Raw genomic sequence first — 24,454 nt, forward strand, 5'->3', positions numbered from 1 at the left:
GGTCGCGACCCCGACTTTGGGAACCACTGGCGTAGAGGACTAAGCACTCACCTACCACCGCAGAGACTTTGGGTTCGAATCCAGCCGTCAGTGTTACCTCCGGCTTGGTCAGTCGTCCCTACGAACACAATTGGCAGTGTTCACGGGTGGGAAGCCGGTGGGGTATGAGTCCTGGCCCTTGCAAACAGCGACTCCTACTCTTCGGTCGGGCGCCTGTTCAGCAGGGAGGGGATCTGGGGGAAATAGCACGAACCTCCGCACTCGTTATGTTCTCCCAGTGAAACTCCTCGCTGTCAGGTGAAGAGAAGCGGCTGGCGGCTCCACATGTATCGGAGGAGGCATGTTGGTAGTTCTACACCCTCCCCAGACTGTCAGTGGGGCTGGAGTATAATCACAATCTCTCTCTTACAGTATGAATAAGGAAAAAAGAAAATATTCTCTCGTCCCATCGGGCGAGAGGGAGACACCACAAGTCTGAGTTGGGACAACTGAAAAACAAGAGCAAAAAAGAATTTCCTTTTTACACAACAATTACTTTTCCAAATTCAACTTATCTTTGAATGTATGAATATTTTCCTTTTTCCTTTTTCCTTATTCATACAGTAAGAGAGAGATTGTGATTATACTCCAGCCCCACTGACAGTCTGGGGAGGGTGTAGACTATCACATGCCTCCTCCGATACATGTGGAGCCGCCAGCCGCTTCTCTTCACCTGACAGTGAGGAGTTTCAGTGGGAGAACGTAACGCATGCAGAGGTTCATGCTATTTCCCCCAGATCCCCTCCCTGCTGAACAGGCGCCCCGACCGACCAGTAGGAGTCGCTGTTTGCAAGGGCCAGGACTCATACCCCACCGGCTTCCCACCTGCGGACACTGACAATTGTGATCGTAGGAACGACTGACCAAGCCGGAGGTACCGCTGACAGCTGGATTCGATCGCAGTCTCTGCAGTGGTAGGCGAGTGCTACCACCGAGAGGGAGACACCACAAGTCTGAGTCCAGAAAGTCAGAAGTGCATAGGAAGGAGGGAAACAGCTTAAAGCAGAACGGAAGAGGAGGAAGTGCCTCTATTAGCAGGCTACCTCGCTGACGTTTTGCAAAACAAACGAGATAGTAGCAAAAACAGTGTAGTGACACAAACATTCAAGGTTATATACACTTGAATATATACACTACCCAGACACTGGACATATGTTTTGAGGGCACGCAGGTTAAAGGCACCATTGTGATTGTGTCGTGTTTTTTTTTGACATTTGGGAATGTTGGAATTAAAAGGGGGGGGGGTTATAATGTGAGCTTATTAAAACTGAGTTAATACTAATTAGGAATAGTAAATAAAACATTTTGCCCCCTTGAGTGGTACCGAAATCTGTTCTGGCCCATGGACTATAATGGTAGGAGCAACATTCCATGTCAGCCTTCTGATGAAGCTCAACCCTGGACTGGACCTGGGACTGGGACTGGACCTGGGACTGGGACTGGACCTGGGACTGGACCTCGACCTGGGACTGGGACTGGGACTGGACCTGGGACTGGGACTGGACCTGGGACTGGTCCACACCCACACACTCCTGCTAGCCCACCTGGTGGCCGCAGGAGAAGTCCCGGTACTCAGGACTGCCTGGGAGACAGAGCCCCCAGTCATGTCCATGAGGTAAAACCTGACAAAAGAGCCCGGGGAGGACCAGGAGGCCGCAGCGCAGACGTCCTCCACCGAGACCCCCCAAGCAGGGCAGCAGAGGCTGCCACTCCACGAGTGGAGTGTGCCCTGACGCCTGCGGGGCGAACCTGTCCGGCCAAAGTGTAGCAAGAGGGCAATGCCCTCGCACAACCAATGTGACAGGCGTTGCTTGGACAGTGCCTTACCCGTGTTTTCGGTTATTTGTGTAACGGAAAACACGCCAGAGTACACCGCCAGCGCACGGACAGGACACAACAGGTGAAGGCTCCTCTCCGCCTCACCTGCATGAGGGGGAGGGTGAAAAGCCTGTAGCACAATATCCCTGGAGCGATAAGAACTCCGGATATTTTCCGAAATATCGAAAGACCGCATAGCTCACCCACGCGTTTAGCGCACGTTCAACACGCTTGAGGCGCCGTGCGCCCAGCGAGAAACGTCTCACGAGAGGGTGGCTGAATAACGTTTTGCCCTCAAAGCCCACATGACAAGAAGATAATATAGTCGCGGCATATACTTTCACTGTCGAGGCCGAGAGCCTATCCAGGATAGACTGGAGGAAGGACAGAACCGAGTTCAGGGGACATGATACCGGGTCCAGACCTCACACCACTCTCGAAACATACGCCACTTCCCTGCGTAAACCGTGGTAGTGGACGGAGCACACACGTTCTGGATGGTTATGACCTTTAATGGAGTACGCTGCCCCTGCATGGAATGCTGCCATCACACGGGCCCTTTCATCCCAGCTGGAGCGTGTACAGAAGAGTATTATCCTCGGCCCCCAGTGTGATAACTACCCAACTGCCCTGTTAACACTAGGGCTCAATGACCTGGCTATACACTGTAAAAAAAAAAAAACAGTATTATAACAGTATTATTTTACAGATTACTTTTGTTTTTCTACTTTAAGTGTAAATGCCATAAAAATACAGTAAATGACTTTTGATCAAAATATTAACCAATAAATAAAGGTTCTAATCTGTAAATTGATTTAATAAGAATTCTTTTTTACATGATTATTCGATTGCTTAAAGGGGAACTATTTTACTATTCCTAGCACTATTTGGGCAACTTTAAACAATTCCTGTCAGTCTATTGAAGACATCTGTACGCTAAAAAAAAAAAAATGCATTGGTTTATATTTCTAATCAAGTACTCAAACCCATCATTTTTCAGCCACAAGAAATCAGGCTGTTATGGCCTGGCTCCGCCCATAAGCACTTTGAGTGACAGTCAGTCGAGAGAGAGAGAGAGAGAGAGAGAGAGAGAGAGAGAGAGAGAGAGAGAGAGAGAGAGAGAGAGAGAGAGAGAGAGAGAGAGAGAGAGAGAGAGAGAGAGAGAGAGAGAGAGAGAGAGAGAGAGACGGTGCGCAGCACGGTGGTGGACTTCCTTGAGAGGGAGAGGGAGACACGCAGAGCGTTTACAGTTCTCTGCTTCTCTCGCTCTCGCTCGGCGGGCAGCTAGAGGGGGCGGGTGTTATTATGCAAATACGCTTACGCACCATATGACGTCCCATATAGGCTAATTTTCAGATGACTCACTTGAGGGAGGGACATTATTGTGAGGGGAGAATTGGAAGAATGCGCCAAATCGAGAATTAGAGACATAGATCCTATTACTATAAGTCCACATAGCTAGAAAATAACCCTAAACACTGGAAAAGGTCATTTATAAGATAGTTCCCCTTTAATTGTCTTGAATGTTAAATTACATTGAATTATATGTAAAAACACCCCAAAAAAAGTATTTGGCAACCATTTCTGCCAGACATTTACAGTTTTTTTCTGACAGTTTTTTTACAGTCAATGACCTGGCTGATCTGTCTTTCATTTGCCAAAAATCTCCAAACTTTTTCTCTTTTAAATCTTGTGACTGCTACATGTCAATAAAGTACTACTACTACTACTGCAATTAGAAACATTTATTTAAACTATGTGACATTTGCACAACACTCACAAAATACAGCTTTTGCAGGACTCCCAAAGTGCTCATCAGTGGCTCGTCACCGATCGTCTTTTCAAGGGACTTTACTGACACAGATTGGAATGTTTTTACTGCCGTTCTGAAGTAAGAGTAGGGCATTCTTGACCACAGGCCCTCTGAAAGCATAATGTTGTGCAGGTTTTGGAAAAGAAAGAGTGGTGGACTTCATATTTGACCATAGGAACAAGTGTATGAAAGTTTCCTCTCATCAAGGTAATTACAGACCTTAATTTGTAATACATTTTTAAACGTATGGCATGGGACTGGACCTACAGTATGTACACAGCTTTGTGCATTTCCATACATGGGAAGGCGGTTTTAGTAAGGAGCTGATTCATAATAATAATAATAATAATATTGACAAACACAAGTTCGATCAGAAGGTAGCGTTGCACGGATTGTTTGTGTAGTTGTCTCTCTTCCAAAATAGCTGTCTGTAACCATTGGTAACCACTTTCTAAGCCACATGTACAGTGGTGCAGTGGGTAAAACACAGGACAAGCACATTACTGTTCCACTGTATACTTGTTTACAAGATTCAGTAATAAGACACCAATTTATTAAAATTATTGTATACATACTTCCCATATATCAACACATAGCAGCCATTGCTTTGTACATGGAGGAAATGGGAATTTTTTTTTTTATCCACTTTTTCTCCTTATTTTATATTTTTCTCTCATCCCCAATTTCGCCTTGCCAATTCTCCCTTCAATTCTCCCCTCCCCTGTCTCGAACGTTGCTAGACTATGCCTCCCACTGGTCGGCTGCAGTGAGGACCAAGCCTTGCATCACGTGTCCCCTCCGGTACACGAGGAGGCAGCTGTCGCATCTTTTCACCTGTACAGCGCGATCTCTCAGTGGCAAGGAGTAACGCGTGGGAGGCTCACGCTGCCCCCGTTACTTCCTGATTCTGCTGTACAGGCGCACCAACCGACCTGTAGGAGTCGCTGTCCACAACGTCCAATCCCCACCCACCGGCTTTCCCACCCCTAACACTGCCAATTGTGTTAGTATGAACGACCAGCCAAGCCGGTAGCAATGCCGAGAGCTGGGCTCGAACCCAGCATCTCCTGCGTTAGTGGCGAGCGCCTTGCCCACTGCGCCACTTAGCCGCCAGGAAATGGGCATTCTGAACATTCCATGAAAAGCCTCTATTTGACATCACTATTGGGAGGTGTCTGACGTTTAGTTTCCCGCGCGGTCCACCCGTATAGGGATTTATCATTGGGAAAATGTATTATCGGCTATTGTAATAATTCTGCCTCATGAATATTGGCAAGCTTTCCATTATTGCACAAAATGTGTTCCCTTCTATCACTAACATTATTGTTTAAGCATTTTTGGTTGAAATAAAGTTAAGGTTGTTCAATTTGTCGTTAAAAAAGAACTACACTTACCAGTAGAACGCCTGTCGTTCAGTGCTGTCGCCTGTCACCAGTGCCATGTGTAGTTCCTCAGTGAACAAAAACATAAACGTTGTTATTTTGCTACTTTTACGATAATTGTGAATATTTTCACGTTGAGCTATAGAATGTGGATGAATACACACAGAAAGGTACACCATGCCAATGTTCATGCTTTATTTGTTTTGAACGAGACGATTTAGAAATGTGTCCATTGGAAATACATTGCGATTTCAAGAGGGTGGACCGTGCGGGAAACAGCAATGACGTAACCACTACACCTCCCTATATGTGTGACGAAGATTAAATATGTTAATACTGGTAGGAATAAATGTCATTAGATTCATTAGATGTGTTACATGGATACATTTATTGTCACACTTTTGTCACATCAGACCCATGGAGAGCTGCGTAGTGTTCTGCGTAAATACCATAAATATGAATAGTGAGTGTTGTCCTGTTTGGAGTTAAAGGAACACGCCAACATTATGGGAAATACGATTACCGTCTTCTCCAGAGTCAGACAAGAAGATAGATGCCAGTTTCCTCTCTGTGTGTTCAGCAGAAAGCTATTCGGCTGCAAGCTAGCCTAGCTTAGCACAAATTAATGGAATGTCCATAAGATCAGCTAGCCTAGCACCTCTCCCGAGTTAAGAGTTTTAAGCTAGCCTTGCCAATCCGTTTCCATTTATTTGTGCTAAGCTAGGCTAGCTTGCAGCCGGATAGCTTTCTACTGAACAAGAGAGGACATTGGTATCTATCTTCTTGTCTGACGGTAAGCACATTTAATGTTGGCGTGTTCCTTTAAAAAGCACTAAAAACCCCCTATAGTAAAGCAGCCAGAAGGAAAAACAACTGTAAATACAAGTTATTGTTTTACAAATAAAACTACAAGGTAAGGCATTTTCACTGCAAGGACACTTTTTAATTTATCAGAAGCAATAAATATTCACAACTCTATTCTCTATTCTTTCAGTACACGTATTACATACACAAATGAAAATGTCAACATCCTACGTTTAAAATAATATCAAGAAGCACTCTGACATACAAACACTTGTAGGCTTACATGTTCATCATAGTAATTCACTCTCTCACCTTCAGTCTCAAATAATAATAATGATAATAATTAAAGAAAAAAAAGAAAATCTTAATTTTGACCAAAGTCCCCCCCCCCCCCCCTCTCTCATATGTACAGTGGCACTCGCATACACATACAGACACAGACACACAGACACACACACATAAACACACACACCTGAAAACAGAAAGGGTCATAATCCCATAGCATCATTAAGAGGCCTATTTGTATTTAAATATGTACATTCAGGTTTATACAGTACAATCCATTCAATAAGTGCAGATATATTCATGCAAGAAGAGTGAAAAGGACATCGTATAAGGTATAGGCTAGCGACACACACTCCTAAACACATCTCCCACATCCCAGAATCTCCCCAGACATCTCGACTCGCCCGCTCTCGTCTTAAATATACTGTATCTTCTTCAGCATCTCACCTAGGCAGGACCTCTCAACTCCTCCTCCTGAATTATCTTCCTTTCCTCGGTCTCTCCTCCCACCCACGCACACACACTCACACGCTCTCTTCAATCAGAACCCAATGTTCCTTTAGTAACCAACATCATGACCACCACTAACCCGTCTCGATACTCTGTCAGAACCAGAAAGCCCCCCGTGGCCAATGGGACGGCGCACGGACCTTACAGAGAAAAACTCAAATAGGATCGTGAACGCTCTAGGCCTCTCCCCGACTAAGGATTTGTATAGTCGACTTTGATTGGCCAACATTTGCCAAAATTGGTCCTCTGATGGATACATCTTGATATTTGTCTAGTGTGTTCATTAGATGGGTGAAATCCTCTTTCAGTGCTTCTGTGCCCGTTTTCTTAGGCAGTTAGCCACGCTGGTATGTGCGCCATTAGCGTTAGCCACGCTTCTAGGCCTCTTTACTTTTGGAAAGAATGATACAAAAAAAATTATATATCGTTTATCTTTTTTTATTCTTTTTTTGCATTTGATTAAGAGGTTGGCAGTCGACTACGGCTCCTTTCGATCGATTAGCTGAGTATTTGACTTAGTCGAGGTCGGCCCTAGAACGCTCTGTGTTCTCAAAACAACACTCAGTGGGACCGGCTGAGCTGGCTGCGAGGCGCCGCTCTAAAAGAAGGGGCGGATTAGAAGGCATCTCTGACTTTTAAAGACACTGAATGTGTGCAAAAGAAACACAAAACTGCAGGTAAAAGCCAGTTTTTTTCACCCCCCCTCCAGACATAGGGCGGGATCCACAAAGAATGGGTTGCACGGTGCTAATTGCACCCTTACTTACAATTCATTATGAATTGAAAATGGGGGACCCTGATGTAAACAAGACGAAAGTCTTTCTCTGGTCTGCATCCCCTTAACAATTGTGTGTATTGAGCCGTACTGTATTGTACCCATTCTGCAATCTGTTAATAACATTTTCAATCAATCAATCACCGCGCAATCCATTCTTTGTGGATCCCGCCCATAGTGTCCAAAAACACACAATCCTCAAGTTTGAGTGATTGTGAGGTGAGCAGAGGAACCCTGAACGTATCGGTTCCACGACAAAAGTCGAGGTCATTTTCCAAATTCCGTGGCCCTTTTTTTTAATACAACCTCACACTAACCGAAAAATAAACATTATGATGATTAATAATTCAGATCCCCATTCTGATTGCAGGGTTTGCAAATGGCTCCCATTCATTTTATGTATTCTTGTTTTTAATTGTTTGCTCACATTTTCAACAGTCATGAACAATACTGTCATTTTTACAAAAGAAAAAAAATCAATGGATATCATCCTACAATTGAAATAAGCCACTGTACACTTATTAAAAATTAAAACACCCTCAAGGTGTTATTGTGGACCCAGGGAATTAATATATGTGCATGTACTCTCTATCATCATGGACAATCGAACATCTGCTTATATAATCATCAATCACTGTTCAAAACAATTATCAGACAATATTCATCACACTCATAGCAGGTATATTATAATATCTATACAACAGCAACAAACAAAAAAATAAGCTTTAGAAACATTCAAATATATTATTGTTTGTATAATGAGTTCCCACACCCCACGAGGAATGCATGTAAATCCTGTTAGGAAGCCGGGTGACTTCTGTAGAAGACCAGAGGTCAGAAAACCATGCAGTGGTCCTAAAGGTTTAAGACAAAGAAAACATATAATGAGGCCTACATTATAAAAGGATGCCTTTTCAGCAAAGCAGAGAGACAACGAAGCCAAGTAACTTATTGCAAGTCAAGGAAACGATGTTTGCAACTATCCTCTCTGGCTGTTTTACAAAAACCCTGCCGCACGGTGACCCTTGACCCTGCCGCACTGTGACCCTTGACCCTGCCGCACTGTGACCCTTGACCCTGCCGCACTGTGACCCTTGACCCTGCCGCACTGTGACTGCATCAGGCGGCTGTCTTTATCGTTTTCTTTTACGTCAACATAGTAGAAGCATGTCGGTCTCTCCTACGTGGCCATCTGTGTTCCAATGTTGCAGGACCAACGAGTTGGTGTCGTGTGTAAAACAGTCTCGGGCCTCAAGCCTCTGCAAAGTCAAATGGACCCAACTTAGACATCAGACAATTAAAATTGAGGTTATATATCCATACATTTACTCTCAGCTTAGTTATATGGCTATCGTATTTTTGATTGGGTGCAGGAATGTGATTGTGTGTGTGTGTGTGTGTGTGTGTGTGTGTGCGCGTATGTGTGTGTGCGCGTATGTGTGTGTGTGTGCGCATGTCCCACTACATGTGTGGGAAACGAAAGTGAAAGTAACAGAGGCGAAGCAGGCTGCGTTTCTTCTTATCGCCGGCGCGGCTGCTGCTGTCGCTGTCCGTCCTGGTCGACCTGGTCCTGGCCCTGGCCCTGACCCACCCCCCGTCCGACCTCTGACCCCTGTGGCTCCACATCACGCCGCTCACACCACTGTGCTGATCCGGTTGATGGACTTGGACTTGTTGGAGCCTGGCCCTGCGCCCCCCGTCGGACCTCCAGCTCCCATCCCCGTCACCTGCACCCCGGGCTGGGGCAGACCCGGGTGCTGCTGGGGGGGGGGGTGCGGGGAGAGAGGCGTAAGAGGGGTAAGGGGGCAGGAAGGGGGGGGTAAAGGGGAGTGCGGTGGGGGAGGGGGGATGGAGGAGAGCGGAGGGTACTGGGGCAGATACTGGCCGACGGCGGAGGCTGTGCGATGCGCCGCGTTGACGGACGCGTTGTTGACGGAGTGGTGCGACTGGTGGGGCAGCGTGCCGAAGATGAAGTGGCTCTGGTGGGCGGGGTGGATGAACGGGTGGGGGGTCTGCACGTGTCCCGGGTGGGTGTGGGCGTGCAGGTGGGGGTGGGAGAGGGACAGGGTGAGCGGAGGCTTGGCGTTGGAGCCGGGAGGGCCTGCTCTGATGACAGAGTGAATGGGCTGCTGCGCGTGGTAGAACTGGGGGAAGTGGGCGGGGCCCCCCGGGGAATGCAGGGAGTGAGGAGAAGGGAGGGGAGGAGGGGGGCAGCCACCCACCACCATGTTGCCGTAGCGACCCGGAGGAAAGCCAAGCTGGGAGAACTGGGAGAGATGGGCCAGCGGCTGGTGTGGCGACTGGGCGCCAGCAGGGGGCAGCGGCCGACAGGGTAGCGGGCCTCTCTGGATAGTAGTGTGGGAGGGGGGGGCCACGTGGTGGACGACGGGCTGGGCGTGGTAGCGATGGTGATGGTAGTAGGGGGGCGGCGGCTGCGCGGCTACAGCGTGGCAGTACTGCGCGTGCAGCGCCTGGATCTTGGAGGGACCCCCATCCAGCTGACACAGGGAGGAAGGGGAGTGAGGAGGGGGCCCCCCAGTGGTCGGCGGGGGGACGGGGGCGGGGTAGGGTGGCCCCGGGGGGATGAGAGGCCCCGGCGGCGGCGCTTTGGCGCGCTTGCTGCCGAACAGGGAGCCCAGGAAGGAGCCGGTCCCCCCGCCACCCGGGCTGCTCCCCCCCCCCACCCCCGCTCTCTCCGCACCGCTGGGCCCCCCCCCGACTCCCGTCCCAGCGGTGGTGTGTTGTTGCAGCCCCGGCCCACCCCCCACCCCCGTCCCGGGGCTCAGGATGGGGCGTTGAGGCCGGTAGCCGTCTTCTGTGGCGTAGCAGCCCGGCACCACGGTGGCCACCGGGTAGCGCTGGTGAGGCAGCGGGCTGCTAATGATGGAGCCCTGTGGCAGAGGATAAAGAAGAAGAAGAGGAAAAAAAACAACACGATTGTTTCCAATGACGACAGCATTTCATCTACACCTCAGATCAGTGGTTCTCAAGCGAGGGGTCCTTGAGTGAGTTGTTATTATTTCAGGATGAAGTTATCCCAATGAGAGAATGTATAAGCGCGACTGTTCTAATCAAAGGTTTCACTCTCTACCTATGTTATATAAATGGTAAATGCCGCATTTATATAACAGCTTTTATCCAAAGCGCTTTACAATTGGTTCCTCACATTTTCACTCACACATTCACACACCGACGGCGGAGGCGGCCATGCAAGGTGCCGACCTGCTCATCGGGAGCAATTAGGGGTTAAGTGTCTTGCTCAAGGACACATCGACACGTTGCCCGGGAGGAGCGGGAATCGAACCCGGGAACCTCAGGATTACCAAACGACTGCTCTACGTCCCGAGCCACTGGCCCTTCAACTGAAGTATATTAGACATAGGGGTGGGACAAAAAATCGATACACTGGCACGGAGTATCAGTGCTTGACAATCCCATTTTACTGCAATAAAAATTACTGGAATGAGATCAAACAGATGATGTATATATATATGTTTTATTGCAGATGGTAACAAAGTTTTGCGTTGGGGACATAATTAATAGTTCATAAGAATTACGTTTTGGTCAGTGTGTGAACCCTTGTGCACCCCTGGTCCCTTTTTCTACTTTTTTGAAATATTTTGAGTGTGTGTGTGAGCACAGCGGTGTCTGTGTTTATTATTATTTCATGAAATTGGGTAAATATCTTAATTTTACATATATGTTCATTGTGTGAAAAGCTTATAACATGAAACACTCTAGAAAAATAGTTACAGATTTAGTGACTTGTTCACCCCTAGTCCCTTTTTCTACTCCCATCCACTTCAATGTTAAAACGGCATTTTTAAGCATTTTTAAATCTGCTCTTATTCGTTCAATTCTCGATATATCTTGCCACCCTTTGCATATTCCACGAGATAAGGACCTTGTAATTGCCGGGATGTGCTGTTACCGATGTAAAACTCATGGTGGCGTCATCGCTCCACAGATAACTTTGCCACAATTCAGGGGGAGGTGAGTTAGGCTGTGGCGGGCAGCCGGTTATTGAAACTCCGGACACAGGTTTTGTGGTGGTGGGGGGGGGGAGCGAGTGGATTTTCAAGACAGAACCAGAGGCGAACCGGACCGCGCAGTCCACAGCGCGCCACACGCCGAAACACAAGACCCCCATAGCCGGCACGCGCCAACGAGGAAGTGTCCTGAACGGATCAGGTCTGGTTCTCGTCCCACCAGCGAGGCGAGCCCAAGATTCCTGCCGCAGCAACACATGGAACCGCCCGCAGCATATTTAGGTCAGTTGAGCACTTAGTAACGTTTCGCCTCAACGCCGTTTCTGGCCGAACTAGTCATCGAATCTTTAATATTTTTTTTGATTCGTATTCAGAGGTAATTCGTCGAGATATTTCTAATTGGTATTTATCAAAAAGAAATATGGGAAATATGGTCAAAAACAACATTTATCCGTTTTTTTCGAACCGCCCGCAGTCAGTTGAGCGCTTAGTAACGTTCGCCTCAACGCCGTTTCTGGCCGAACTAGTCATCGAATCTTTAATATTTTTTTTTATTCGTATTCAGAGGTAATTCGTCGAGATATTTCTAATTGGTATTTATCAAAAAAAATATGGGAAATATGGTCAAAAACAACATTTATCCGTTTTCTTCGAACCGCCCGCAGTCAGTTGAGCACTTAGTAACGTTTCGCCTCAACGCCGTTTCTGGCCGAACTAGTCATCGAATCTTTAATATTTCTTTTGATTCGTATTCAGAGGTAATTCGTCGAGATATTTCTAATTGGTATTTATCAAAAAAAAATTGGGAAATATGGTCAAAAACAACATTTATCCGTTTTTTTTGATGAAAAAACACGTTCTATCAAACAAACACAGGTTTGAGTGGTTATAATTCATAAATATGAGTAATATGTTGAGAGATATATTGAGATTATACTATTACTGTTAATCATGGGTAGAAAAATGTTTTAAAAATAGTAAACAGGTAAAATTATATGGCTTTAAACATGATGTATCAAAAAGGACCCCAATCCCCAGGGGTTTCCACCATTGCTAGGCGGGCACTACTGTATGTCACTCTTAAGCTAAAAAATGTGCCTATTCACCATAGCCTTTTAATACACTCCGCTGTTGATTGTACTGTAGCACTATTTTACTCTGTCCATTCTATTTTATTGCACTTCTATTTTACTTTACTTTTTATTGCCATGCTGCATAATTTTACAGTCTATTGTATTCTACTACTTTATTGCACTGCACTATTTTACTCTGTCTATTGCTTTTTATTACAGATTCAAAACTGTCAGGTATTAAACTGTGTGGGTATCAAACAAGAAAGACTGTCAGCAGGGTTTAAAACTGTGTAGGACCCAGGCCTAGAACTGCGCCCTGAGAGAGGGAACTGTGCCCTGAGAGGGAGGTTTGCCCTGAGTGGGAGGTTTGAAGGATCAAAGTAGGTCAGGAGGGAGGCCTGTTTTAAACTGTGGATACCAAACAGAGCAGGTAAAGATGACTTTAAACTGTAATCCAGAACTATTTTATTGCACTGTAACAAAAAAAAATGATTTTATATGTCTGCACTTTATGTGCTCATTTCATGTCTATTCTATTCTACTACTTATTACACTGCACTATTGTACTATTTTACTCTGTTTATTCTATCTTACTCTTTCTATTATTGTCTATTTTAAAAACTGAATCAAACCATAAACAAGGTGGCCTGTTGGTATGTTAGATCCTAATGTGAAAAACTGTGATTTTATATGTCTGCACTTTATGTGCTCATTTTATGCCTGTCTTTCTTCTGTTGTGAAGCACTTTGAGCTGCAGTTTCTATATGAAAGGTGCTTTACAAATAAAGTTTTATTATTATTATTATTATTATTATTTGTGTACAAACTGGTCAGTTTGTGATGCACACTAAATAATTTGATAAGCTTTCATGTTAATTCCGTGAATAAATACATCATTCCTGCTTTTTGCCTTTTTATGGGTATTCTTTCTTCCTCAGATACACAGATATCGTGACATATCGTAGATGGAGTCTCTCGCAATATATCAATTATCGCAGATGTCGTGTAATAACGTGATATTATCGTTATCGATCACGATACACTTGATTACGTACTTTTGACTTTTTATTCTATACTTATCTATTTTTATTTTTTATCTAGCACACTCTCAGGAGCAGAACAGAAAAAAGCATTTCATATAAAAGTATCCAGAATTTTTGTATGACAACTAATAAAGAAACTTGAAACTTGAACTTGAAACTTGAGTTACTCGTACCATTTCCACCCCTAATTGGACAGTTAAGGAATTCTGGACTAAATCATATCTAACAACAACAAACACGTTCTCTGAGATCAAACGTTGTTGGAAAAGGTTGGGAACCACTGCCTGAGGTGAGTGACTGGAATATTGCAAAACCACAGCTGGTTTAGCTGCTGCTTACAGACGATCACACACAGGAAACGTCTGTTTCTGGAGGTCGGAGGCGAGGAATGTGCCCGGCGTTAGTGAAGGCATGCGGGCGGAGGTCGTAGGTCACTGCAGGTGCGTTAATGAAGGCATGCGGGAAGAGGCGTAGGTCACTGCAGGTGCACGTGCACACACACACACACAACGAGTTATGTTACATACATGCATGCAGGCGAGCACACACACAAGTGCAAACACACCACATTTACGTGCACGCACACGCACGCGCGCACACACACAGACACACACACACACACACACACACAGTGCAAACACACCACATTTACGTGCACGCACACACCCACCCACACACACACACATACACACACAAGTGCAAACACACCACATTTAAGTGCACACACACACATACACACACAAACACACACACACACACACACACACACACACACACACACACAGTGCAAACACACCACATTTACGTGCACGCACACACTCACCCACACACACACACACACACATACACACACAAGTGCAAACACACCACATTTACGTGCACACACACACATACACACACAAACACACACATACATACACACATACACACAGACACACACACACACACACACACTAAGCATGCTGAGGAAAGGATGGACTCGAGGCGTTTACGTCTCTAGTGGATGGAAGTGCAGGACAGAGGTTAAAGGTTAGAGGTCACAGGTTCCACATCTACATCCAGTTCCACTTACTTCCATGGTACTGTCCAGGGAACCAACACTGTTCCTGCGACCACGCTTCCCTGCACCCCCGCCCCCCCCCGGGAAGAGGCAGGTTAGCACAGAGCGGAAAGAACCGGAACGCTTCACAGGTGTGAACACAGGCGTGTGTGTGTCTGTGTGAGTGTGTGAGTGTGTGTTTGTGTGTGTGTGTGTGTGTGTGTGAGAGAGAGAGCGATGCTGAATGTGACTGAAGGAACAAGAGGAGGAGGAGTTGCACCAGCAAGCAGAGGAAGGAAGGCTAGTATCGTGAATCATCCCTCAATCAACCCTTCACCCCAACCCCTCATCCTCCCAACCTGGCAGGACGGGCAGGGGGGGGATCTGAGTGTGTGTGTGTGTCCCCCCTCCCCCCTCCCCATTACTTTCTTTTTTTTAAGTACTTTTCCAAGCACTATTTTTCATTTTCAAGGATGTCACTCGAAGGATACAATTCACTTTTAAATGCTGTTTTTTGTAACCATCTTCTTGGCCTGCTTGCCAGCTAGAGCCAGCTTAGAGCATCACACGCCAAGAAGAAATGAGGAAAAGCAGTTGGAGCGTGCGAGACAGCGACTCGTCAGATTTTATTAAAACGAAACAAAAAAAAGATTTCTTGATTCAGAACAATTTGATCATGGATGAATAAAACGTTCAATGTGAATGGTTGATTTGAATTTCAATTACTTTTTAATAAGCACCTTGTTAAAAAATTGGCTGTTTTCAAGGAATTCCAGGCCTTGACTTTTTTTGTCAAAAATCAAGCACTTTAAGGACCTTGTGCAAACCCTGGGTGTGTTTCTCCCTCACCTGTGTCCGACAGGTCCCTGAGTGACGTGTTGAGAGCCGTGCGTTTGAGTCCCTCTCCCGCCGAATAGTTGTCGTCGAGGCTGTTGCCGTTCACCAGGTCACCCTTGACCCCCGCGCCTCCTCCCCCTATCAGCGAGCCGGGCCGTATCACGCCTTTCTGTTTCTCCAACTCCGCTGTGAGCGAGGAAGAAGAGGAGGGACACAGAGGAATTGGAGATGAAGTGGGGGAGATATACGCAATGGACGTTGTGGAAATGAGATTACAGACGAAAGGTTTGTTCAGGAATGAACGTGGCACTTTATTGATTTGCATTACAGTACCAGAGTTACAGTATTTCCTGCAAGGAGGAACTGGCAAAACACTGAATCATGGACCATATTGATCTGTGAAACAGAAACTACCTCCCCCTCTACCACTGGCCTGTGGCTCTTAGACATGGGGTGTATATATCTGTAACGGATGGTATCGTGAAGCGCAGTCAAGAAGGGCTGGGGTGAGTAGCGGTGCTATGGGTGCATGCTTACCAACTGTCCGTCTGCAACACTACTATCACCGACATCTAAGAAGGGAGATCCCCCCTTGAACGGCCCTTCTAAGGTTTCTCTCCTCCACATTGCCTGTGGAGCTTTTTTTCCCTATTGTTAGGTTTTAGTGAGTTTTTCCTTACCTTCGCGTGGGGTATGTCTGGGAGTGCTTGCATTCTTTCATTTATTTGCATTCATCTAAAAAATGTTTGGACCCTATGGTGTTCTTGTTCTGTTCTTGACTTATTGTTATGTTGTCTTCTTGACTTGTTTAAAGAAGACCTGTACGGCCCATGGGGACATTAACGTGTGTTGTCGGGCCCTATAAATAAATTTGATTTGATTTGATTTGATTTATGGGTTAAACTCACTCTCACATCCTCAAAAGACGCATAGACCCAGCACTTGGTATAGCGGTCTGTGTTGTTGCCTGCGGCGTGGGAGACCGGGGTTCGACTCCCACTCGGGGGCATCGAAGTTTAAGGTGACGTTGTCACAACCGTTACATATATATATATATATATATATATATATATGTATATATATATATGTAACGGATGGTACCGCGAAGCGCAGTCACAATGGACTTCCGATGTTGTGAAGTGACTGGGGCGAGTAACGGTGCTGTGGGTTAAACTCACTCTCTCCCTCAAAAGACACATAGACACGTTGCAAAGCAGTGAGTTCACCTCTTGGTATAGCGGTCTGTGCTGTAGCCCGCGGTGTGGGAGACCACGGGTTTGAAACTCCCTCGAGCATCAACGTTTGAGGTGACGATATGACAACCGTTACACAATAAATTATATATATATATTTTTTTATCATTCTTTCCAAAAGAAAAGAGGCCTAGAATAATGGCACGCATACCAGAAGCTAACTGCCTACGAAAACAGGCACAGAGGCACTGAAAGAGGGTTTCACCCATCTAATGAACACACTAGACTAGACAAATATCAAGATGTATCCATCAGTGGACCAATTGCATGCTCTTGCAGAGGACAAGAAGCCTTCAGTCGACTCCTTCAGACATTAAGCACCCCCCACAGCCCAAATGGAATGATAAAAAAATATATATATTTTTTTATTCTACTTTTTTTCAATAGTCGACTAAGGGCACATTTTGGCCAATCATAGTCGACCATCCAAATCCTTAGTCGGGAACAGCCCTAATATATATATATATATATCCATATCTGTCAGAATATACCTGCATATAATCCTTCTATATACCTACGTACTTATACATCTGCATATAGCCCATATAACTCTGTATGATAGCATGTACAATAATGTTGTATATACCGTATATATATATATTCATTCTTACCGTATAATATATCTATCCACATTTTTATGTACATACCTGCATATAATCCTTTTTACATATGTGTAGATACTATATCTACATCTGTACATATCCCTTACCTACTCTTACTAGTTACGCTGCTGGCCAGTATGACTACAGTGTCCTTATACTGGTATCACAGTACATATTAATATCACAACTATGTACATATATCTGATTAGCACTACACACTATATATTTTACAATTGCACTTTACTGTTACATATGCATTCTGGCTGGATGCCAAACTTATTTTCGTTTGTGCTGTACTTGTGCTGTATGATGACAATACATTTGAATCTAATCTAATCTTTCACCCTAATTGTAGACGTACAGGAGTAGTGATTCTACATAAGCTTTCTGTCAAACCACCCTCACATGTTGCCATATTAATCCTACATGGACTTTAACCCTTTCCCTACCACACTACCAAAGGGTTAACCCGTTCACTGCAACAATACAGAAGGTTAACCCTTTCACTGCCACACAACAAATGGTTAACCCTTTCACAGCCACACTACAGAAGGTTAACCCTTTCACTACCACTCTACAGACAGTTGACCGTCATCCACATCCACGTCTGCAGCTGAACAGGTAATCTTCATAAACACCCGCCTAGACTATATCATTATTATTTAAACCACAGTATTCATGGACTGCATTTATAAATGGACTGCATTTATATAGCAGGCAGCTTTTATCCAAACGGGGCTTTACAACTTATGCCTCACATTCACTCACTCACTCACTCACACATTCACACACCAACCACAGAGAGGCACATCGGGAGCAGTTAGGGGTTAAGTGTCTTGCTCAAGGACACTTCGACATGCAGATTACCAGACGACCGCTCTGCCTCCTGAGCCACTAACACTTATGTATCATAAGGTAATTTCATAAAATAAATAATGGTGCATTTATATAGTGCTTTTATACAAAGCGATTTACAATATTTGTTCCTCACATTTTTTACCCATTCACCCACTCACTCACTCACTCACTCACACATCAACAGTGGAGGCGACCATGCAAGGTGCCGACCTGCTCATCGGGGGCAGTTAGGGGTTAAGTGTCTTGCTCAAGGGCACATCGACACGCTGCCGGGAGGAGCCGGAATGGGAGCGGGAATCTTCAGATCTTCATTACCTTTTGCGCTCTGATTGGCCACTGATGTTTCTGGTCGCACCAATCGTGTGACGGCAAGTTCTTTCCCCGGTTAAGCTTAGGCACTCTTTCGAAGTTGGTTAAGGTTAGAGTTTGTCTTAGACTTAGAGCATGGCAATAGAACGGTTAGGGTTAGGGTTTGCTGCTGGTCGAGGCGGAAATGGGCGCGTCACGCGATTGGGTGCACATGTCACATGACCAGAAACGTCAGTGGCCAATCAGATTCGCAAAACGCATGAACCATTTGGGTTTAGAATAGGCGGACCGGTCTACCTCCTGAACCACTGTTGCTTATGTATCATAAGGTAATTTCATAACTGTTCATGGTTTCATTTTCCATCACACATAGGAGCGGATTTCGAACAGTAGTTAATACAAAAACAACAACAACAACAACAACAACAACAACAACAACAACAACAACAAACAGTTGACTGTCATTCTGTTTTTCACAAATAAACAAGACTCTTGGAGTCCTCGAGTGGAGCATCATCAGCACACACATTCAAATTGTGTAGTTCAACTAAATAACCAGCAGAGGGGGGTGCTGCTTACTTACACTCCACTCTGTACTTCTCCATCTCCTGCACTTCAGCAATGCTCTCCCTGAGGTCACTGACAAAGCGGGTGCGGTCCTGCTGACTGGGTGCCATGAACACGATAAGGACCTTCCTCTCTCCGCCCAGCAATGCAGAGGTCAGACGGATGCCATGAGGGTAGTCTGGGAGAGAGAGGAGAGAGAGGAGAGAGGGAGAGAGGGAGAGAGGGAGAGGGAGAGGGAGAGAGGAGAAAGGGAGAGAGGAGAGAGGACATTTTAAAAACCTGAATTTCCTCAAAGAATATCTTATATTATCTTAAAACGTCCTTCTTTCCTGTGTGTTGCTACATAGGCATATACACAGATACATAATAATAATAATGAAATTAATTATTATTGTAGCAAATCTATCCACTGAAATCCTTCTGGTATGTGCTATTAAAGATGCTGTAAGTGATATTCTCTTTGTTAAAATAAGTGTTAAATAGCTCTACATTCTGACAGCCTTCACTGATATAGAGTGTTTGGTCAGTAACATGGGTCTCCCAGTCCCTCTGCTCTGCAGTAAACAGCCATCACTGATACAGAGTGTCTGGTCAGTAACATGGGTCTCCCAGTCCCTCCACTCTGCAGTAAACAGACATCACTGATATATATCAGGTCTGGGAGAATCAATGCCCCAGTGTCATACCGCCATCTAGTGGTCACCTGCAGAACCTGCAGTCAACATTGACCCTGCTTGGTCATATTAATAACATTCTTTTGTGGCAATTAGTGTCTATATTACAAGTGTTGTCTGTTTAGGGTTTCTTTATGTTGGCATTTTGATTCTGTGTGTTGTATTAGCCTAGTCCTTGTTCCGGTATTGTTGTTTATTGTATTTGTTCTAGTGTCTTCTTCCCCCAGGTGTTTTCCATTGTTAATCTGTGTTAATTAGTGTCAGTATATATTGCTTGATGGTTGTTGGGATCATTGTGGCGTCATTGTCCCCTCGTTGTTCCCATATCGTGCCTGTGTGCAGGGCCGCCTGGGAGAAATGCGAGGCCCTGTGCAAGGTTTAAACGCGAGCCCCCCCCCCCCCCCCCCCCCCCCCAAAAGGTAAAAAAATATATATATATATAATTATATATATATATATATTTTTTTTTTCATACAGTCAACATACTCTTAAATAATAGCGCTGCCCGAGGCTGGGCATGATACAGTCAACATATAGCAAGAGAGCGAGCGAGAGAGAGCTCCCGTTCTACAGTCAATATACAGTGTACAGAGAGAGAGAGAGAGAGACACACATTGGAAAGAAATTGAAATGCTATTTGGCCCTAAACAGAGAGTACACAGTGGCAGAATACCTGAGCACTGTGACTGAAGATCCTTGACTAGGTACAGACTCAGCGAGCACAGCCTAGCCATCGAGAAAGGCCGCCATAGGCAGACTGTGTGTGTTAGAAAGAGAGAGAGAGAGAGAGCATGTGTGTTTGTCGTGTGTGTGTGTGTTAGAGAGAGAGCATGTATGAGAGATCCAAAAGGACAAAGATCAACACTTAAATCCAAAGAGAGAGAGAGAGAGAGACACATTGGAAAGAAATTGAAATGCTATTTGGCCCTAAACAGAGAGTACACAGTGGCAGAATACCTGAGCACTGTGACTGAAGATCCTTGACTAGGTACAGACTCAGCGAGCACAGCCTAGCCATCGAGAAAGGCCGCCATAGGCAGACTGTGTGTGTTAGAAAGAGAGAGAGAGAGAGAGCATGTGTGTTTGTCGTGTGTGTGTGTGTTAGAGAGAGAGCATGTATGAGAGATCCAAAAGGACAAAGATCAACACTTAAATCCAAAGAGAAGAGGGTCTATACCAGAGAAAACAAAGCAGCAAGGAGCCAATGGCCGACATCAGCTAAATAGGCTAGCCAGGTACTGTGACACCAGGCCACACACAGCTTTGGCCAACGGCCCAACGCTACCCAAGCTACACAAACGACCAAGACATTCACACACAGCACATGTCGTATCTCCAAATGTTGTGAAGTAACATATGTTTTGCCTGGAAAAAAACATCGTTATTAACAAAACATTCGGGAGGGGAAGGAAGGAAGAGTGGGGTAATGTCATTACATTTTCATTCATCTTACCTGCACCAAGGAACGCAGGGCGAAAGGCCGCAACACAGGTCTCCACGTTGACGAAAGGCCTCTCGCTGGCGGGACAAAAATAAGCTATGCTATGGCCGGAGCCTTGTCATGGTGCAGGCCCGACTACATCTTCTGTCAAAGATGATGTCGTAGTCAGAGTGCCAGAACCCCCTGCTATTCTCACGGCTAATGTCAATGGTCGTAGCACAAGTTAACAGCTAACTCTAGGCTAACTGATAGCATCAAACTAACATGCGCAGCCGGCAGCTAACGTCGTAGCTAAACAGCTAACTGGCTAACAGTTAGCTCAACCCGGCTATCGCTAACCATTAGCTAACGCAGAAGCAAGCTATGCGGCTACCACTGAAACTGTACAACATGAGAAAAGCAATACAGGTGCTGACACCAGGCCACACACCGTTAGCTACTAGTACTACAACAGCTAGTCGGCCAGTTTGGCTCCAGAGAGAGAGAGAGAGAGAGAGATCCACGGCGGGAATAGAATAGGTTGCATGAACTCACCATAAAGCAGTATCAATGGTAAAGTTGGAAGGAGACTTTCTTGGCCCACGGTGTAATTTCTTCTGATCCATGCTGCTTTTGAAAAGACATCCACTCGCTCCTCTGAATAGCGCTGAATTAGATCCCTGTACCTCGTGGGTCAGAGAAGAGCACGGAAACACTATTCTAAAATCTGTAGAGCAGCAGAGCCGCAGAAACCGGAACACTGCAGTCTGCAGAGCCGCAGAGGCAGGAACAAGTCAGACACATTCTACAAACGTGTCTAATGTGAAATATATAAGCATATAAGCTAAACTAGATTTTAGGTCTGTGATGAAAAAAGGCCTCGCGGGAAGGGGGGCCTCGCAAAAAAAAAAAAAAAAAAAATTGTCATGCCCTGTGCGACCGCACTGCTCGCACCCCCCCTGAGGCGGCCCTGCCTGTGTGCCTATGTCCTGTCAAGTGAGTTTGTTGTCCTGTCTAGTGAGCTTGTTCTTCTGTTTGTTATGTTAGCAATGTTTGGTGCTCTTTGTTTTTTCGTGATCAGTCCGTGTTTGTTCCAGAGCCAGCCCGGCTGTGCATCCCTTTTGTTGTGGTAGTTTGGTTGAGTTAGTAAACATCCCTTCTTTAACCGTTTCGGGGCCAACCACGGATAAATCCGTGTTTCGAATCCAACGGTTGAGGACCAACCACGGACATGTCCGTGGTAAGGTTGTTTTAGCTTTTATTCCATTGTAATAACCTACTCGATGTCACCGAGCTGCACTGCAGATATACCTTCCTCTTCGAATTCTGAAAAGTGCATTACCGGCCAGATCCTCTTAGAGGCGCTGTCTCGATAATGCAGTGTGCCCTGTGGCAGAATGGTGCACTATTTTTTTTTACTTTCAATGTAGTTTCCAGTTAGCTGGATTCTGGATGTGCAGCCTAGTAGCTTGGAAATACGTTTTGGGACGCGGATTTCAGTGTGCAGTAAAGGAATATATCATCAGCCAATGGACATATGGATCTACCAGATGGCGATCGATAACTGGGAAATGCTTTGGGGGATCCAACCGGCCCCCGGTAAGATCTCTTACACATAAATTACATGCTGATCAGGGCTTGTTATGATAGCCATCCACCCGATCAGCGAATGAGGCTAATGAGGCTAACGCGGTTATTGGTAATCAATAATGAGAAACGACGTCCCCCGCCCCCCCCTTTCATGCATTCATGGTGGACCATCATACCGATCATATGCAGTTTGAGTTTTAACTGTAGCTTCTGTATATCCGAAATGCCATTGGATTTAACGTTATTAGTAGGGATGTCCCGATCTGATCACGTGATCGGGATCGGGGCCAATCACGTGATTTTCCGAATATCGGGATCGGCAAAAAATAAAAAATAAAAAATAAAAAAATCTGCAATTTTTTTTTTTTTTTATTCAACAAACATGACCATGTTCACGTCTTAAACTCATACTGAGGCCTTAGTTTTGATTTTAAATTGCATATCATCATTCATTTATTTATTGTCACACAGAGCAGAAGAATTTTGCCAAAACAAACCAATAGTATCCAGCTGCAGAACGGCAGACCAGCCACACTCTCAGACCCAAATGCATCATTGTTTACAATGAACGGTGGGGCTAATCTAAAAGACTGGACACGGACGCATTAAACAGCAATCAATTAATTTAATATAACAGTCCGATTCTGTGTTTGTTTGTGTCTGTAGATTGTTGTTGAACAACTAACTTTAGGTTAGTTTAACGCGTCCGTGTCCAGTCCTTTAGATTAGCCCCACCGTTCATTGTAAACAATGATGCATGTAGTCACTGTGTGTTGTTGTAGCCACCGGGTAAATCGCGATTTTTTATTAGTTTGTCATGACAAACCAATTACATAATCCAACATATGTGTAAAGGCACAACATATTCCAGTTAACGGTATATTTTTTTAATGATTCGTTACGGCGCAATCATTACTTCCATGTGTTCGGGACCTCCATGTTTTGGGGGTATTCATCAGAAAAATCGGATCCGGGATTTGGCTCCCATCAGTCGGGCAAGAACTGCGGGTTTTCAGCCTCTCTCCTCTCTCCTGGAGCTTAAGGGGAAGCCGCGCTCGGCCAATCAGAGAAACGCGGAAGGCGCTCGGCCAATCAGAGAAACGCGGAAGGGCATGTTGGTTGCCAAAAGTGTTCACGCGACCCAAATAAATGATTATTATTTAATTTTTTTATCCCAATTTCTCACATTACATTCACCCTGAATGTTGACATTATCCAGGTGAAAAGTTAACTTCATAAATCATTTGATGTATAATTAAATCAAAGGAAATGCGTTTGGGTCTGAGAGTGTGGCTGGTCTGCCGTTCTGCAGCTGGATACTATTGGTTTGTTTTGGCAAAATTCTTCTGCTCTGTGTGACAATAAATAAATGAATGATGATATGCAATTTAAAACCAAAACTAAGGCCTCAGTATGAGTTTAAGACGTGAACATGGTCATGTTTGTTGAATAAAAAAAATAAAAAAAATAATTTTATTTTTATTTTTTGATCGGATCGGGAAATATCGGTATCGGTAGATACTCAAAATCACATGATCGGGATCGGATCGGGAGCAAAAAAACGTGATCGGGACATCCCTAGTTATTAGCTATTAGCCCTGTATCTCGCCTTCCAGGAAATATCCCAGCCGAAATCCCTTATAACGCTTATATTCAAGACGCTATAAAATGAGAACGTATTGATGATTTTTTTTTTTTTAAGCCATTTTGAAGGGACGGTTTATGGTGTCAATTGACAATGAGAATGGACAGATAGCAATACTATAAAGTATAG

General features: G+C 45.0%; 1 protein-coding gene across 1 annotated transcript in view; it reads right to left on the minus strand.

Annotated features, from left to right (window-relative positions):
- Nucleotides 1-8,940: 8,940 nt before the first annotated feature.
- The window catches only part of iqsec2b (IQ motif and Sec7 domain ArfGEF 2b), a gene marked incomplete at its 5' end in the record, with an annotated part of 110,385 nt that continues 94,871 nt past the window's right edge, over nucleotides 8,941-24,454 (minus strand). Inside the window, 4 exons of the mRNA XM_084333605.1 lie at nucleotides 8,941-10,317; nucleotides 14,604-14,653; nucleotides 15,420-15,593; nucleotides 19,013-19,174. Coding sequence (XP_084189731.1) covers nucleotides 9,061-10,317; nucleotides 14,604-14,653; nucleotides 15,420-15,593; nucleotides 19,013-19,174 — 1,643 coding nt within the window. The 3' untranslated portion in view covers nucleotides 8,941-9,060. The remainder of the gene's footprint in view (nucleotides 10,318-14,603; nucleotides 14,654-15,419; nucleotides 15,594-19,012; nucleotides 19,175-24,454) is intronic.

The sequence above is a fragment of the Notolepis coatsorum genome, assembly GCF_963971535.1.
Source record: "Notolepis coatsorum genome assembly, chromosome: 17".
NCBI lineage: Eukaryota > Metazoa > Chordata > Actinopteri > Aulopiformes > Paralepididae > Notolepis > Notolepis coatsorum.